This window comes from Ptychodera flava (assembly GCF_041260155.1).
Source record: "Ptychodera flava strain L36383 chromosome 23 unlocalized genomic scaffold, AS_Pfla_20210202 Scaffold_23__1_contigs__length_28996876_pilon, whole genome shotgun sequence".
NCBI lineage: Eukaryota > Metazoa > Hemichordata > Enteropneusta > Ptychoderidae > Ptychodera > Ptychodera flava.
This window is the reverse complement of record NW_027248277.1, coordinates 28,025,952-28,046,047: the sequence shown is the minus strand read 5'-3', so window position 1 is coordinate 28,046,047 and position 20,096 is coordinate 28,025,952. Positions and strand designations below refer to the sequence as shown.

Below are 20,096 nucleotides of genomic sequence, written 5' to 3'. Positions count from 1 at the left end.
GCAGTTTCAGAGAAGATTTTTTGACCAAAAATAGGAAAAATTCCACTAAAAATACAAACATTCAAGTTCACTGGACAAATTTAATTAGGTACCTAATGGAATCCTAATACTAAATTTAAACTCAATCTGGCCTGTAGTTACTGACTTTTAATCAAGTTGCAGGATTCTCCCTTGTTTACTTCACTTTTGACACTAACATGATAATGTGTACAAAGTCACATCTTCATACCTCGGTGCACCTATACACCAAATATTGAGATGAGAGGCAGTGTTTCATCTAGAAGGGGTGATGGGGTGATTCACCCTCTATTGACCTTGTGGCATCCCTAGCAATGGATCAAGGGGCGACCAGTGCCTCTTGAAATGATATCAATCCAGAACACTCGAACTGAGTGCCTAGACACACGGTCTGTAGCCACTGTCTTTGTTCCGTAAAAAAAATATTGTGATCATGTGTTTCGTAAAAAATAGTGCCACAATGTACGATACACCTGGACACCTGGGATATGCCTGCAGGCCCAGGGGATTTATGACCAAGCGTTTGAAAATGAGCAAAAGTGCTCTAGCTCAATCAACCTAAATGGAAACATTTGCTTGAAGCACCCAGCAATGTTGCTGGAATTATGTGCAAAATATGCAGGAAACAAACCTATTCACAAGCCCAGATGGCTTTTGTAATTATCAAACATCGCCATTGGCATGGCATGCAAACAGTACAATTTATTTTAAGGCCGTCAAAAGACATATATAAGCATGTGGATCTGCAAAAAGCCATCTCAATGTTCCACTCAAAAAAGATGCCATCATAAGTAAAGGCAATGAAAGCCATGTATTGGCTGGCTAAAGAAACTATTACAACTGATAAATATACATCTTTATTAAAGTTGCTTGAAGTCTCCGGTTGCGAACACATCGGTAACCTCTAGGTTGGTGGCAATGCAAATTACCAGTCATCAGCAACAGCCGAAGATTACAGAATACGATTTGTGATCATCAGTCATCATATAAAGTTATCGAAACAAATTCAGAATGCTGATATGTATAGCATCCTAATTGATGAAAGTACAGATATTTATTTGACTGGGCAACATGTTGTCTACATCATGACGAGTACCTTTTTTACTTTCTCGGTGCCTTTCACATCATTGAAAAAGATGCGGCCACAATTGCCTTAAAATTACTGGAGGCACTCCAACTTAAACAACTCGACAAAAATGAAATGATGGGTCTAGGAAGTGACAGGCATCAGTGATAGTTGGCAAAAGCAATGGGTCAGCGTGAAACTCAGGTAATTCAATCCCTTTCCCCTGAATATCCATTGCGTAACTCATAGACTGGTGTTGTGCACCAGCTAAGCAGCCGGGACTGTCAGTTACTTGTAGGAGTTCAAGGACATTCTCACTAGTTCGTTTTATTTTAAACATTTGTTTCCCTACGATCTTCAAAATTCAAAGAAATTTATCAAACAAATTCTAAATAACCCCAAACTCAAAATCAAGGATACCCTGTACATGCAGTGAGATGGTTTGCCTTTTATCACTCACTACAATGGTGTACCAATCATTGCACACATTGGTGACCTACTTCGGTCAATGCGTCATGCATAAAGACCCGGAAGGGGTTGGACTGTATAACAAATCATCCAATAGAAGTTTGTTACCATCACCTGGTTCGTTCCTCATGGATGTTACCCCCATTGTCACCAAACTGAATTTGATATTCCAAAAAGACAGTTTGGGCGTAGGAGCAATCAAACTAACTGTCGATGCAACATTGGTTGCTCTTACATACTCATACATACTTTCAAGTTGAAATTCCATAATTCCATGTTCAATGTTCAAGATTGACAATTACTTATATTTGATTGGAATGTGCTAAGATGTTTGATGTTCAACTTTATAAACAGATTTGATCTCATCAATTCATCAACCTGCAGTACCTGTTGTATTCTTGAGTACATCCTTATCATACTTCTTGGCTAGTGTGCTCTTTAATATTACAAAGTCCCTGATTAGTTGTTGTACTCAATGACTTGGAAAAAAATATGCGTACATATGACAGTTATAGGTAAACATACATATTTTACAGAAATATTCTACGAAAAGCCGTAAAGTTCAGTAAATTTAATGGAAATGACACATTGGACACACAAAATATTAAAACTAGAGCATGCAGTCATAAGATGTTTTGGGGAATTACATTTACTGCTGAATGAAACAAGCTGAATGAAATGACTAATCTGTAATCTACTGAGTGATAAAAAGTTGTTTCCTTACTCTTTCATCATATCTTGACGTTTCAGACTTTGCATACTTCTTAGAAATATCAGAATCTGCTGTATCTTCAGACATCTTGGAACCATCATCACTCTTCCACACACCTACGTCTTTTGTCTTCGTCTGCAAACCAGAGTCTTCTGTGCGGATCCCTTCAGGTATCTGTTCAATAACGGGCACAGGTCTTGCTTTTTCTGTCATTGAAGAGGTATTAGTAGCAGTTTCAACTGTATTCCTCAACACTCTACCAGTTACAGCATCTTGAACAGCACTCTCTTTACTGTGTTGCATAATTAAACTGTCAGCCTTGGGGCTTTTTGCTCTTTCTACATCAACAGTTTCCTCAGTCTTTTCTACACCTTTAGAAGGAAATATAACGGAAATATGCATTTCAAAACATATGTGATCATCAGTTTTAGCTCTTCAACTAAATCTGGTGGCTAAAAGACAAAGACAGTGACAGGAACAAATTAATAGGAGGAACAAAAGTGGAATTATTGATACTGTTAAGGCTCTCATATTATCTAGATTTAAGCAATAACCCCCGCCGCAGGATGGTATACACGAGATTTTGGTACAATGCGCGACATATAGCACGAGCCGATAGGCGAGTGCTATATGAAGCGAATTGTACCAAATCGAGTGTGTACCCTCCTGCGAAGGGGTTATTGCTATTATATTATATCAACTTGCGTGTATTTGTTGTCTAACTGGGGTATTTTCATCACTCCAAGCCCCAAATGCAGAAAACGGACGGCTGAGAGATCGAACGTCGGAAATTCTGCGCCCGAGACCGAGCATTTTTATAAGTTATGATTACGTACAGGCACACTGTATCCTACGAAAAATACGCATTACGTTCATATCGACATTGCATTTTATTCGCATGCAACACGAACACTATACATAAATACCTGCTGCAGTTACACAGAAAATGGTCAAGAGTTCAAATCAAAAGAAAGTAACAATTTTTTTCGTAAATTTACATAAGAACAATAGTCTTAAAAACAGATTTGTCTCATTCTGTACCGCATACGTACGCGTATACGGTATACGCCGACCGTCGCGACATTCAGAGGTGGCACAGTGAAGTTACAGGATCTATTTTTGATGGATAATTTGGACGTTAATTGTACCAGAAAACAAGCAGTTTTGAAATAATCCAGACTTGCGATGACTGCAACTGTGATGAACAGTTGTGCAGAGTGTGTTGCCCGATACAGGGAGAGCTGGACGCTGACACTGTTGCGCATTTGATGTCAAACCTCTTGGTCTACATCGTTAGGACACCCGGTCTGTTACAGCCCAAACTTTGGTAAAGAATATCTTACATACCGTTACTGTGAGGAAGTGTCAATTTATTACCCTTACCAAAAACATAGCGCTATTTTTAGTAGGTGATAGTGCTATTTTACAGAGGTGACAAATAGGTGACAAAGAGGTGAAAGTTTTGTGTACAGAGCTTTATTTCCAACTGAAACAATGGATATCTACTTGAAATCTACCTACACCTATTACAAAACTACAAGCTAACAAGTAGGTCTATCATAGTAATTTCAGCGAAATTTATGAGATGCAAATTAAGTCATTTAAATATCTAGGAAAATCTACTGCACACCTACCATTAGCCTCACCTGGAAAAAAAGGATTTCCACCTACATGATACCTACAGAAATCTACTAGTCACCTACTGAAACACCTACCTTGTACCTAGTACAGACCTACGACAGACCTACGAACATGCCTACATAAATCTGCAACACACCTACTAAGATACAACTAGCACCTATTAGTGACCTATGATAGACCAGTATGTGACCACAGTAACTACATTTGAAAAGCACAGAAATGCACACTTGATCAAGTAACATTACAATTTATGAATTGAGAATTTTAGCAATCTTTGGTTCGAAAATTTTACAAGAAATTTATTTTTTTTATGTGCTTGTGCTTAGACTCCAGTTAACTTACATGCTTGGCTTGTTTCTGTGGAATAATATCGTCCCTTGAACTTGACCATGGTTACATCCACAGACAAACATCGCTCAGAATTTTCTAAGATTATACCGGTGATCATGTTCCACGAATTCGACGAATTTTCCAAAGCTTGTCAATTGCAGGATCACCTCTTTTATGTATTACTCTGTCACTGTCAACAAAGTTAATTAACATGTCTCTAGCATAGTAGCACTGAAGGCAGGCACTGGATCAATTTGGCCAGAAATTCAAGCTAAAATATTTGAAAAACATACATTGCATACCAACCAGACCATCTTGGTGTTACTAGTCCGAAACAAACTTGAAAATGTTCAATCAAAAATGTTCCGGGTTCTCAACATGTTCTCAGGCCATTTTGACTTAGAATCATTTTGCTTCACCTCCATGCTGTTCAGTTAGTTCGCGTATCGTTTTCTTCTCACATCCAACTCATTGTACCTCCATGGCTTCGGGTAACGATGCAGTTCAATATTACAACAGGTACCGTCATTCTCCGATTACGAAATTCCCGCCATGACCAAACATCAATGTTCTTATCGTCAAACGATCTCTCGTTTCAAATTCATGACTCCACTCACCCGAATCGTCGTCAGAATTACTGCAACTTGAAGTTGTTGAAGCATACGATGTTGATCTTGAATCGATGTTAGCGTTATTTCCGGTTGATCATTGCTGCACTGTCTTCGTCAACTTTTAGATTGTCAGTCGATTCATGGCGATCACATAGAATGAGAGTACATGTATATGTCATCCTCGATGTCGGGACTTGGTAAACCATAAAATGACTCACTGCTGCTACCACAAAAAATGTCAGCAAGCGATGTCCAACCTCCGTGCTATCGCTCAGATCGGCCAATTTTAACATTTGGGTCGAAAACTCAGTGCAATACGGAACCAAACAAGCGAAAAGGTCACATAAATATTCACCAGCCTGCAGCCGACAAACTTTTATCATAAGAAAGGCCGGGAAATCCCCTAAGCAATTCAATTGGGTGTACCCCTGTAGGCAGAATTCTTTATTCAAATAGGGTTTAAAGTTCAACCACGGTTTTACGTTTGTTTGCCTGTGAGGGCGCCTCAATTTTCCTTTAGGGTCATGATAGGTCCATGTAGGTGTGCTTTACCTACACAAATCTATTTGTCACCTACAGTTGATCTAATACAGAAGTAGGTGTAAGATTATTATTAGGTACTAAGGAGATGCACAACAAGACTTATTCCTGAAGACCTACAAGTAAACTGACACCTATTTAACACCTCTTGAGATCTACCAAAACTCCTAAGAACCTACAAAATAGCGCTATATCTACTTTAAATATCGCTATCTTTTTGGTAAGGGTAGTGTATGAACGAATACTATCTCCAATTTAAAGAGCGTAAGACATATCGCGTCTCGACTCCCGCAATATCAAGCAAAGTTCATGGTGCGCTATGTCGCCCTAATATTTGTGTGCATCACACCCAGAATGTACTGCTTTAGAGATGTCTTTCATCATATATCCAAACTTATTTACACCTAGAGGTGAGTTACAGACCCAAATTTTATCTGTGTATCAATATTCGGTCTTCGGTCCTTGATACAAAGTGGACTGTTTAGGTTTTTATCGAGTCTATGGTTTAGATAGGTACGTTCAAATGCACCGACCTGGCAATTTTCGTAAATGCCGGTTTAGGGGCTTGTTTTACCACCGCTATCAGTGCTAAAACAGTATTTTAGCATCGGTGGAATGCAGTTCTCGTCCAATCAGAATGGCGCAAGGTAGCATGATATAATATAATATAGCTTTTTACTGTTTAAATTTAAAATGAGGTGAAGAGGTTGTTTTCCTGCAGTTTTGAGGTGTGGCCAATGAAGATCAATGTGGTTTAGGAGAAGCTATACTGTGATACAGATAAGGCTAAATGGCCAAGAATGAGTCCAGTATTGTGGAAACGTAAAACCAATCTGCCCTGCCACCATAATTACAAAAGGTCATTAAACAAGTCAATACGTAATTAATCGACAGGATGTTGCAAAACATTTTTGCATCCTATTTTAACACTGACAGATTATCACCACTACCATGCACATTGCATACAGATGCAGTGCTTCTTGACATTTACCTAAAAAACAAAAAGCTTATTATGTATGCAAATGAGTAATAAATATAAACAATACTGCAAAGTTTCATTGAATTGTATTACAGCACTGTGAGAGCAACATCTTTACCAAGTTTCATGAAATTTGATATATCAGCCAATATGCAAACAAATATTGACATGATACTGCTACATATCTTTGCACACCATTACATTACTTGAAAATCAACATCTGTACCATGTTTTATCAAATTTGATGCTGTATTTCTTGACGTAGCACACTAATTAGGAAAGTTCATTAAAATATTCAATTTACAATTAGTTCACATGATACTGCTAGGGCTTTGTACACTATAAGAGGACTGTATGCCATGGATCTGTACAAGTTTCATCAAATTTGCTGCAGTTTTATCTAGACATTACATCATAATTACAAAATTATTTAAAGATGCACATTAGCGACTATTTGACACAATACCGACATATGCCATTGTGCAGTATTAGAACTCTGTAAACAATATCTTTACAAAATTTCACCAAATTTAGTGGAGTCGCTCCAAAATCTCAGCTCTTATTCAAAAAGTATTTGTCAATGAAATAGGATCTGGAAAAATGGTAATTTCTGTTTTTATGACATTTGTTTGTAAATTTTATTTCATGATGGCCATAGCTAATTTAAATGACCCTATCAACTGGTCTTGGAGGTGTTGTTTTCCTGTAGTAGGCAGCCAAGACATTGGTACATCAGAAGTGCATGCAACTATAGTGAACTAAAGGGTATGTTATCAGCGTGAGGCTGCAGCACGACATGTTTGTTGAATACTGAATTGATCATTTTGTGATACAAAAATGATATGAACGTGTACATCTTACAACATTGTCCTTACTGTCAATACTGCAAGCTATCAGTCTTAAAATTGCCCAAGCATTTCGGATATGAAAAATTCATATACCTCATGGATCACTGTCCTTGTGTAAAATGTTAGCGAATTTATGGTGCATGTATGAGTATTCTTATCATAGCTCCAGCCATTAAGGTTCCAAGACAAGAAATTGACTTTTTAAGGTTACAATTCTCTACCGGTTAATAAGCTCAGAACCTCGTATTATTTTCAGAAAGCCTAGATATAGGGAAACATTTTGGTTACCATAGTGTTACCATTGTTTATATAACTATCACATGACAGGTAATTTGCATACCTTTCAAAAAATCGTTTTTTCCTGTCTTTTGTTTCAATGCTGTGAGATATGTGGCTGAATTTTGTGTGAGTGCAAGCTGTCGTATTAGGATCTTCCAGGTGTGTCTTATAATTTTTAAACCTCCTAAACCATTTAACCCCTTGTTGATTTCTTTAAAATTGTGCTAAAAAATAAGCAAGACACAAAAAACCGGAGACACACTTTGGAAGAGCATTGTGACAGCTTGCTTTCCAGAAAGTTTGAGTCAGATATTTTGAAGTATTGACACAAATCATATGTCTAATGCATCAGCATCAGTTAGTTTTAATAACTGTAATAATGTAACAGCCAATTCCATAAGTTATAATTTCATCATGACTGAGTGATCACTCCTATGTAACTACAAAAATAGAGCCAATGTCGCTGAAGCATGACTGCCTGTGATTGAGGACTGAATTTATGATGTACGTGTAATCACAATTACAACACAGTGATTTGACATAATATGAGAGCCAGGCCAATCCAAAAACCTTAGTCATGCCTATTGTTCAGGCACATGTACCCATTCCAACACTCTCAAGTTACTGGGTCTTGTATTTGCATTTGGCAATCCTTATTTTAAAACACAAGGTCTAAGGATATAAATCCCCATGAACATGTCACATCTACTTGTAGCTGTGATTACGCAGCAGGGCTTTGGCTTATTGATCATGCGCGGGTCAGTTTTGTCATAAGGTGTCCCATCACACCAAATATGAAGGTTTAGCACTTGTGAAGGTACGTGAAGGCCCAAAAATCGATAAAGTGAGGGTCGAACTTAGCAAATCCCCCCTCCCAAATTTGAAAACAACAAACTGGGAGCGGAGTTGAAAATGCGAAAGTGAGAATCAGACCAGGTGTGGAAAATGATAAACTGAGCATTGAGTATGAATAAATATTGTTACAAAAAAAGGAACTCCTCAAACAAATTTTAAATTTGTTTCACTTCATTTGTTTGTTTCAGATAACAGAAGTATCTGATTTCTATCTAAGTTAGATGCTGCATATCGGAGATTCGAATCCTATACCGCATATTTAATAATTTATAGCATGCAGTTTTATGAGGTTCTGAAACATTTTCGAATAATGTTCAATGTAACATACATGGAATATGTCATTTTCGTTAAATAGCAAAAGATTCATAATGCGAAATTTATTACCCCCTCCACCAAATAAGTGTATGTGAATTTTTAACGAATTCACTTTTAACTCACAATAGATTGATAAGTAAATCCAAGAAACATATCCATTACCCAAATTAAAATTGACCAAAATTGTAATATTTTCGTAAAATAGAGATCACAAGTGTTCTTCCCTGAGCATCTGATCTGGCAGATGAAGTAGGCCAGAAGCTAAAACTTAGTACTTTTTTTACGTGTAGAAAAGTTGTCAAGAAAAAAGTCATGACATTCGTCATACAGGCATTGATTGTGGCATTCATCAATATGTGTGAAGTACAAACTGTAACAGCATGAAACCATGAAGTTGCAATGTTTCAACACTCCACAGGGAGAGAAAGGTTAAAATTACAATCATCTTTCAACAACAGCTAAAAAGGTAGCAATATAGGCTTACTTTTCCCAACATAATACATGAACAGGATGGCTGTGTTACTCTAACAATGTTGCTTACATCTGCTAGAAAGAAATAGCTTCTTTATGAAAATGGAAATTGCACAATATCAGCACATTTCTCCGACATCAAACACAAATGTACTAGCAGTGAATTTTTTTTTAAAATCAGATATGAGACGACATTCGATCAGTACATCCATACAATGTACATAAAGGGAGAGCTAAAACGTAATACTAAGAGTCATATTAACTGTCGTAACTTATGGGATACTTTATTCAACATTATTACACTTAAGGTTATTTTTCGGATCCGCAAATGTGTCGTATTGAATAAAAAATCAATAAGATGCAAGTTTGGGGCGATATGAACCGAGAACATTGATAGTGTGACAAATAGTTTAGAATGATCGATTTCACCAAGTAGATGAATGCAACCTGGAGTTAGGCTGACCAAAATAATTATTACTGAGATACTTCTTCAATTTATTGCAGGAATTGTTCATGACAACAGCTTAGGCTTATTATAAGCAATATGTGAGTCAGTCGCCCTAAAGGCCTTATAGGCTGACTAGGACTCAGTCAATTGCGTTGTTGACAAAACTACCACTCAAATTAACAATGGTGACAAAGATCTAAAATATTCGATATCGCTGATCATAACAGTCAGGCAATGAACTTTAATTCATTCCACATGCGAACGTGCTGAAGTATGCAAGTTCTCTGGCTCCATAGCAAAAATAGCCTTGAGCAACAAGATCTGACAAAGCTGATTCGACGCATGCACCTCATGGCCCTTGCGTTCAATCCAGGGATGCTCAGTTTTATGCTCACTTTGCTGCTCTCTACAAAATGCGCAATCACGCACTTTGACATTCAGTTTGCCATTTTCCGTGAAGTGTTCAATCAAGCACTTTGACGCTCACTTTGTCCATTTTCGGACCCTTACATAGCTTACTTGTGGTTACTGAGTTATGGACAAATATGTATATTTGAGGTAAAATGTCATCGACGTCAAATGATATTTTGTCAAAAATTTTATCCTACGGTTATCCCTGTGTACAAAAAAATCAGACCATTAGCTCTGTTGGTTAGCTCAGAATTAGATATGCGCATAATTATTTCGGTACAGGGTGATGCATCATAAGGCGTCCCATCATACCACATATGATGGTTGTAGTACTTGTGGTTCCTGATTTATAGGCATAATATATGTTGAGGTCAAAGGTCATTGAGGTCATGTAACATTTTGTCAAAAAATTTTATCTCATAGTTTCCAACGTGAACCAATAATCAGACATCTTGCTCTATTGGCTAGCTCAGAATAAGATATGCTCATAATTAATGACGTTCAGGATGTGGTGTCATAAGGTCTCCCATCACATCCTATATAAAGGGTGTAGCACTTGTGGTTACAGAGTTACGGACACATATGTGTAATTTACATTAAAGGCCTCCAGGGTCACGTAACATTTTGTCAACTTACCCCTGAATACCAAAATCAGACCTCTAGCTCTATTTGCAAACCAATGACTCTATATATATATATATATATATATATATATATATATATATATATATATATATATATATATATATATATATATATAATATATATATATATATATATATATGCATATTTAATGTGATGCAGGCTGATGCTAAGGTCAAAGGGCACGGGACATCCGCAAAATTTTGGTGTGCACTTTGGTCCCCTACCAGTCATTGTTCAATAGACACTAGCCCTCTTGGACTCTTACTTAGGCACCCATTGCCATATTCCATAATTCTTGGCCTATTTTAACGTTTAATCCCTCCAAATGGAGCTTACCTACCCGTCTTTACAGTGGCATTATTTTCGTAATGGTACCGTCCAAAAGTGATGACTTGGCAGAAAACCATGCACAAAAATATAAAATAATCATTTTTTTTAAATCTATCAGTTCGGTTAGATTCATCGGATCAACTTCATTTGAATCCCTATCTTCATACCTTTAGCCAAGTTGTGACCAAATGTCAGCAGGGATTCTCCAGTTTAAACGGTTTATGGACACATTTTGGTTCTCTACCCATACATCCACACTGGTCTACACAGGCACCCGATGCCTATAGCATCACTGCCTATGGCAGTCATGCCAACAAGCTATATTTTTCACACAGAAAGACTTGTCAACAAAAAGTGGATAGGTCAGACCTGCAGCTGTTCAATTTTCTGAGTTGGTTGCAAAATGCACAAAGAAAGCAAATTTACTTGTCAAACTTCTGCCCAACCACTAAAGATGTTCTGACCCAACTTGTGATGACAGTATAAAACAACTTAAATTTACCTGTCATTCACTCACCTGAATGCATGAAGATCAAGTGACGGGTACTAAAATACCCAAATTGATATATTTTATAAATTTTTAAGGGTTTTCTTATAATCATACCTTCGATTTTATCCTGAGAATATAACTTTATCAGCATTTCCAGTTCTGACACAAAATCCTGTATTGTAAGAGTATCGTTCTTTCCCTCTTTGTGGCTGAGTCGAGTCTTGAGGTTGGCAGTCTTCTGTTCAAGTGTTGTAATTATATTGTTGATCAATGTGCTTTTGTCAGTTAGACCTTTGCTGAGTTCAAAGACAGTATTGCTGTTCTTGGCCTGTGTTTTTCATTTAATTCAGTGATGGTGTGTTCTTGCTTTGCTAGTATTCCATTCAGGTTGGTGATTTTGTCATTTTTCTCAGTCAGTTCTTCAGTTAACTCAGTGATACTGCCCCTTTTCTTTGCAAGTTTTTCGTTAAGTTTGGTGATTTTATCACTTTCCTTTGACAGCAGTTCATTAAGTTCACTATTTGTTTTGCTATACTTTGCTAGTTTTTCACTAATCACAGTGACATTCTTCTTTTCCCTAGCAGATGTTTCATTCAATTCAGCGATGGTATGTTCTTGCTTTGCCAGTATTTCATTCAGGTCAGTGATTACGTCACTGTTCTTAGCCAGTATTTCATTTAACTCGGTTATTTTACCCCTTTCCCTAGACAGCATTTCATGAAGTTCCCTGTTTGTTTTGCTATTCTTGGTCAGCTCTTCATTAAGGACAGAGACATTCTTCTTTTCCCTAGCCAATGCCTCATTCAGCCCAGTCATGCTGCTGTCCTTCTTTTTATTAAGTCGAGACGTCAATTGCTCATTCTCCCGAAGAAGTTTTTTATTCTTTTCTTCAGCAATGGACAGCTGGTGCTTGCATTCCTCCAATTGATTTTTGGCAAGTTCAAGTTCTGTTCTGGCAAACTTACACTCTTTATATTCAGCAAGGAGACGATTGCATAGAAGCTGATGGGTCTTGTCAACATTCATACTCTTCAAAGGCGTAAGTGCTCTTGCCAACCGGCTTTCTTCTCTCACTGTCTTCAAATGCTTTGTGAATAATTCTGCCACATCAATACTTAGTTGTTTATGTAGGCCTGTGTAAAGAAACATATAGATAATAATAAACCTCATTTTACTCTTTTTAAAAGTTTGAAGTCACTATGTAAGATAACAATAGCAAACAACATGTTCTTCTATAATTTTGTATCATTACTTTCAAAAGTGCACAATCACAAAAAACAACTGCATCGATGATGATGTTACATTTACAATTCATATAAATATTCATAATACATGATAATTTCAATATATAAGAATGGCTTTGTTTAAATGACCCCATCAAACACGATTCAAAGCTATCAAAAATTATTCAAGAGATTTTATTCTTAAACAAAATGAGTGCAAGTTGAGCCTTAATATTTACAATTGCACACTTGGTAATTATTTCAAAAGCAGTAAATTAGGTAAGTTCTGTGAATGTCCATACCAAATGTTTATATCAGTTGACCATATAGATTTAAATGAGGAAGATGCTGTGACAGGAATCAGTACAACCATAATGTTTAACAAATGTACACAGCCTAGTAAGTTTTTGTGAATCAAATGTTTACACCATCAGAACTTGTGTGAGGTTATATATTTTTGAATCAAAATGAGGATCATTTCTGAACATCATGTAAATTCAATGATCTCAGAAATCATGATGTCACACTAAGAAAAAATGAAAATTACTACGAATACAAATCAAATATTTGTACGGCCAAACATTGGAGAAAAAACCTCCACACACTGATTTATAAACACTGTCACAAAAATGAGTGTATTCACTTTAACGTACTTGATGGACTGAAGCATTCTCTTCCAACATTATCTGTTGAATGCATGACTCAAGAGAGATGTTTCTAAAGATCTTCCTTATTCTTAGCAGGTGAAAAATCTCTAATCGTTGTAAAGGCATATTCTTCTGCTTTTGCTTAAGCAGAACCAAGACATTTCCAGCTGATTGTTCTGACGTTTTAGGTGGAATCTGTGTGAAATCCCCAACACACTTTGATAAGGCTTCTTTATAAACATCAGAAAGATGTACATTTGGTTCAACTTCCATGGCTAAGATTGAAGTGTCTGCAAAATATTAATAGTAATGAAGTTGCCTGTTAAAGAAACTCAATCATATCAAAAATGATCTAAATATTCCAACTTGTTGGTGATACAGTAACCATGTTAGGAATGGATGGATAACATATGAAAGACCAGATATGAACTGAATATGCTCACGTGTTTTACAACAGGTTCATTTATAGTATACGCTTCACAGAACAATGAGATATATGTTATCACTATATGTAGCAGGTTTACTCTCAGAGTTTAATCACTAATTACAAAACTTTATTTAATATGCGAATGAGCTGTCAATTAACTTGACACTGCTCAATTCTTTATGGGACAATTAGATATCCATCAGATCAACATTTGTAGCACTTTTTATTTAATTTAATGCTGTAATTTTAGAGTAATGTCACTTATTACAAAGTTTATTAAATATGCAAATAACTACATTAACTTGACACTGTTCAATGATTCATAGCACAATTAAATATTTATCACATCAGTATCTGTAGCACGTTTCACAAAATTTTAGTGCCGAAATTTCAGAGTTATATACCTAATTACAAAGTTTATTAAATATGCAAATGAACCCTTAATTAACTTTATACTACTAAATGCTTTACAACACAGTTAGATATCTGTCGTTTCAGTATGTGCAGCAGTTTCATCACATTTGATGCAGTTATTTCGGAGTTATATGACTAATTATAAGACTTAATGGAATATGCAAATGAGCTAATTATTAACTTGACACTGCTCAATGCTTCTCAGTACAATTGGATATTTATCAGATCAACATCTGTAGCAAGTTTCATCAAATTTAATGCTTTAATTTTGGAGTAATATCACTAATTACAAAGTTCATTAAATATTCAAATGAACCCTTAATTAACTTCACTCAACTAAATGCTCTACACCACAATTAGATATCTGTCGGATCAGTATTTGCAGCAGATTTCATCACATTTGGTGCAGTTATTTTGGAGTTATATCACTAATTACAAAACTTCATAAAATATGCAAATGACCTATTTGTTAACTTGACACTGCCAAATGCTTCTCAGTACAATTAGATATTTATCAAAACAATATCTGTACCAAATTTCACTGACTTGGGTGCCGTGATTTCAGAGTTATATACCTAATTACAAAGTTCATTAAATATGTAAATGAACCCTTAATTAATTTCACACTACTAAATGCTTTACACTACAGTTAGATATCAGTCGGATCAGTATCTGCAGCAGATTTCATCACATTTGGTGAAGTTATATCGGAGTTATATGACTAATTACAAACCTTCATAAAATATGCAAATGAGCTATTTATTAACTTGACACTGCCTAATGCTTCTAAGTATAATTAGATATATATCAGATCATATTTGTTGCACGTATCATCAAGTTTGGTGCAGGAATTTCAGAGTTATCTCACTAATAACAAAAGTTCATTAAATATGCAAATGAGAAGACAATTGACATGACACTCACAGTATCATCATAATGTTCTTAGATTGTCATCTGTGAAAAGTTTCATGAAATTTTGTGCAGTATTTCTTGATATATGTCTACACTGTCATTACCATCTCCATAGGGAAACCATTGTATGGAAAAAAATGATATTGCATAACTTCATTAATATGCAAGCCACACTAACCAAAATCTAATCAGTTCTTGCAAGTAGCACATGGTACATGTGTACCAAATCTGACTTGAATCCGTTCGGGCGTTTTTGAGTTATCGTGTAAACAGACAGACAGACACACACACACACACGGACAGACAGACAGACATCGCTATGACATTAGCCCACGTGTTTACACACGTGAGCTAAAAATGGCAAATATGTGAAATGCGGTGTAGTTGGTACTGTAAGTTAATCCATTATGGGATTTCAAACTGAATTAATCGACCAGGAGACATTGTACTGTTACTGTTTCCCTATTGACATGTTCATTCGTTCCAGCAAGGCAAGAGCATGTATGTGTGAAGCAACTGGTTCCTTTAATGCAACTAACCTACCAAGTAGCAAACTTTTATACAAAGCATACCGTAGCTACAGCATTGAAAACATACCTTGAGTTTCATCTGATGGTAAGTGTTTTCCTTGAGAAGTGATTTCATTCACAACTTTGCTTGTGTCACCAATCATAAGATCGTAAACATGTGCTTCAGAGATATCAGCTAATTGTGAGCTCTATAATGTAGAATGTAGAAAGAATGTGTACATGAGTCATTTATATGCGATTTATTTCACATCAAGTATTGTACGTGATTAGACTTAAATCACAATAGTATTCATTTAATTCCAATGCACATTAATGGGTAGGGTATCCAATAGGTAGCCAAAATCTTTTTAGTAATATAATATTTATCATTAGGGAAAATATTGCAAGGCAAAACAAACAGGCATTGTGAAGCCAAAACCATACTTTCTTGAAAAAATTGTATCTATCACTTTATATTTCTACAATGCTGAACTTACTAGCTTAGTTTAACTTACTAACCCAGCATTGTTCTATGATAATATCCTAATATCACTTTTTCTTGTGTGGAGTATATATGTAAAAGAAACAGAAACTGTTTTTGTGAAAAGTTTTCTGTCTGTTTGCTTCAAATTGCAGATATAAAAACTTTGTTCAACTGTACATTTAATAAAATGTAGTCTATCAATTCTATGCTGGGTTTTAACTTGTGAAAACACATTGTACAGTAGGTTGAAGAATATGTGTAATTTGTAGAGCACTATGAATTTACATTTGCATATACAGAATATTGACAAACCATATTACACATAAACAGGGTAAAATAGAAGAACCTAATATGATCCAGCCTTAAAGTAACTTTTTTAGTAAATGCAGGCACTGCTTTCATGATACATCAGTGATATTATCAAAATGATGAAAATAAATGAATTACAATCAAATTGATATCATTTTGGGAAAGGTAAAGGATTGCTCAATTTGGTATGGAATTGACTTTAAACAAAAAGCACCTGAAAGTGAATGTGTTGTTTTTTGCGATAGCTTTACTTATGATATTCATATCATGTTTTGATGAAAGATAGTTTCAAAAATGGAGTCTCAAAAAAAGTGAATGAAAATAAAGAAGAAACATATGCCATACCAAATATGAAAGGTGTCACTCAGCAGTTTCATACATAGAGATGATAGATGTAGTTCATCTTTCATAGCTTCATGAATTTAAATGTTTACAATTACCTCAATGTCATCACCCTGGACTGTTTCCTCCTCAGGCCTTGCCTTTGGTGCAACAGCTGATGTATCAACTTTAATTTTCTCCTGTTGAAGTTTTCTGTCAGCATCTCTCACAGCACCTGAAATTATCGCAAAAAAGACTTTAAGCTTTGGATTTGTATTAATAATCTGATACATTTGAACTTCGTATGCTTGTTTCAATATCAAACTCTCTTAACTTCTGAACCTACAGTAGCAGTTGTGGCAGATGCCATAAGTTCAATGTAAGAGAGAAAACATATCTCTGGCCTTGCCTCCACAATCCACAAAACCCATGATTATAATTTAATAATATAAGAAATTGTAGTCAAAACAATGCATAAATAAGAATGCGAGACTGCTAGGTATATATAGTCATGGCAACTTGTCCTTGTGCTAATCTTAGTCTGGTTAAGTAAGAGTTTCAGCTCTGCAAAAATTACAACGGATGCAAGGTTACAATTTGGATCACATCACATGAAAATTGATGTTGTAGTGTAAGTACATTATAGTGCTACACCCTTGTGCCAATTTCTATCCAATTTGTTCCTCAAATTTCTGAGAAATGGCCCTGGAAGGAAAAATATCAAAAAATCAATATGGCCACCAGACTACCATATTAAATTGTAGTGCAAGTTAAATACTGACATGCATCTGAACAGCAGTGTAATATGTCCTTCAGCATGTTTTATCAAAATTTGTCCAGTCAAGTAACAATACTGGCTCCAAACCAACACAAATTAAAACAAAGAAGCCACAAATTATCTGAACTTGAACTGATAGACTAATAACCTTTGCATTTTGATGCATACATGTCCATTTAAGACTTTGTCCAGCAATGAATAATAAATAGTAAAGGTTTGATCAAAACCAATGCCTTAAGTATTGATATATGGTCTTCTTACAAAAGTCCATTATACATATGCAAATGAGATATAATCAGAATGCTATACTTATCAAACTTACATCAGAAACAGGCTACAGTACATAAAAGGTCGATGAATAGTAAAGGTAAAGTCAACATTAGTGCGTTCAGTGCACAGGTATGGCCAAACTACAGAAATTCAATATATATGCAAATGAGCTTATAATCAAGATATCTTGCTCATCTAACTACAATGTAGGTGGGCTAAAAATGAAAGATAAATAGCAGAGGTTTGGTCAAAAGCAATGACTTCAATATTGATAAATTGGCTAAATATAGAAATTCATTAAATATCAGCATTGTGGTTATTAAAATTACAACACAGGCAGAACTTATTATGATCAATAAATAACAGAGACTTAGTCAATATCTGTGCATTCAGTATTGACATATAGCCTCAGTAAAGATATTCATTAAATATGCAAACTAGCAAATAATCAGGAAGTTACTCTTACCAAACTTCCAGCACATTTTGATCTTAATATGACCAACACACCAAAGAAGTATGAGGAAATTTAATAACATTAAATGTTGATGTATAGCTTAAAGGAATTCGGTCACCTGTATTGTCATAGCCAATCATATATTTTAATTGGGTGGCCCTTTTTAAAAAGGGCGCCTCCACACGACCAGCCATGGCGCCGGCATCCTTAGCAGCGTACACCACTACCATGTTCTTTGATGTATAAATATTGAGGACAGACAGCTACAGGTGTTACGGGGTAGTATGCTCAGCCTCGCCCCTTTACCATATATGGAATATGCAAATTTACGTGGACCATGTACCTTTAATGTACAGTAATTCTTTCTGAATGCAAAGAGCTAATAATCTGCAAGTCATGCCTAAAAAATTAACTTTTTTTAACTTTTAGCATAGAGCGAGCATATACGTCTAAGTGCCTGCAAAGTTACATTCAATTTTGTTCAGAATACATACATGTAGTTCTTGAAGTTTAGCCTAAATTCGTTTGTTAGAGAGAACACACACTCCAAATGTAATGACTTCTAGATCCTCCTGTCATTTTGCTTTGTAACAAATTTACATGACATTCCGTCCAGCAATATCTAGTTATGATGGGCATTTGTTCATTGCAACTCTGGCATATAATAGCAGCCAAGTGGCCCTATTGATTATATTATAAAAAACAAATAAAAAACATTATACAAAGTTCACATAAATTAGTAATGTCCAAGAAATAGCTGTGGATGGTCACACAGGCAATCACATGGAAAGAACCAAAAGCATAAGTCCCTGTTGCTGACTTTATACGATGGGGACTTATGAATTGCAGAGATTTGGTAAAAATCAGCATGTTCAGAATATTCCAATCATTATGATAAGTACTGATTCATCACATTTTGTGACTTTTACTTACCTTTTTGATAGTATTTAATTTCAAGAGCACATTTCTGATATTGCATGTTTCTACTGTTGTCTTCAAAGATATAGAAGTTGCATTGCATTTCTTGAGAGTTTCTTCTGTCATAATATCTTTCTCGAATATTTCCCCCAGTTTACCCTCTCTTTCATCTCTCTGTAGAATTTCAATAGCTTGAAGTGTTTGTACATTCAAAGACAACAAGCAAACTACCAGTGCGAATGTCCTTCAGTATTGCACCGATCTTTTCAGCATACTCCATGGCAGCGGGGAGATCATTCTGTGATTTCACTGTGCTGAATATTTCTCTTAAAATTCCCACATATGATGTCATGTCCAACTTTGCTTCCTCTTTTGATGGGTTTACAATAAACACAAAGTGGTGAGGCTTGATGTGAATCACTATTTCATCTGATGAAAAATTAGTACCAAAAGAAAATTTTGAAACTCAAAAAGTCAAGTCCTGGCAATGCATAATGTAGTAAATATACTGAATAGAATTGTATAATACACCTTGGATATTCTAGATCGACATAACTTACATGGTTGCCGATTCCAAGGAACTGAGAGAGATGGGGACTCTTGTGTTTCATGTTCTTCATGTCTTTCTGCAATGTGAGCAGGGCAAATTAGTGACAATGAGAACAGGTTCCTATTTCGATCACATTCAATAGGCATATGACCTATATTGATACCAATAAATTTGAAAATCAATCTTATACTGGTCAGTAACTCTAACAAAAGTTGACTTAACTAAAAGTACATTAAAGAAAGCTTCCATTAAAAAAGTCACTACAGTGACGAACATAGTTGGCGACAAATGTTTATAGTAACCATTAACTGTTAAGTACACAGTACTTTAAACCATTGGGACTATTTTCAGGGTAATAAAGTCACTCACTCTCAAAATGTACACTGAGATAACATTTGCTAAACTTTTAAGTTCTTTGAGATT

At 35.6% G+C, this 20,096-nt stretch overlaps 1 protein-coding gene across 1 annotated transcript in view; it reads right to left on the bottom strand.

The window, feature by feature from the left end:
* LOC139123702 (uncharacterized) overlaps positions 1 to 20,096 on the bottom strand; it is a 190,979-nt gene that overhangs the window by 467 nt on the left and 170,416 nt on the right. Inside the window, exons 5-11 of the mRNA XM_070689865.1 lie at positions 19,684 to 19,749; positions 19,139 to 19,552; positions 16,823 to 16,938; positions 15,678 to 15,798; positions 13,334 to 13,617; positions 11,572 to 12,590; positions 2,277 to 2,635 (exon numbers count right to left, since the gene is read on the bottom strand). Of these exons, the coding sequence (XP_070545966.1) occupies positions 12,573 to 12,590; positions 13,334 to 13,617; positions 15,678 to 15,798; positions 16,823 to 16,938; positions 19,139 to 19,226 (627 nt within the window). The 5' untranslated portion in view covers positions 19,227 to 19,552; positions 19,684 to 19,749 and the 3' untranslated portion in view covers positions 2,277 to 2,635; positions 11,572 to 12,572. The remainder of the gene's footprint in view (positions 1 to 2,276; positions 2,636 to 11,571; positions 12,591 to 13,333; positions 13,618 to 15,677; positions 15,799 to 16,822; positions 16,939 to 19,138; positions 19,553 to 19,683; positions 19,750 to 20,096) is intronic.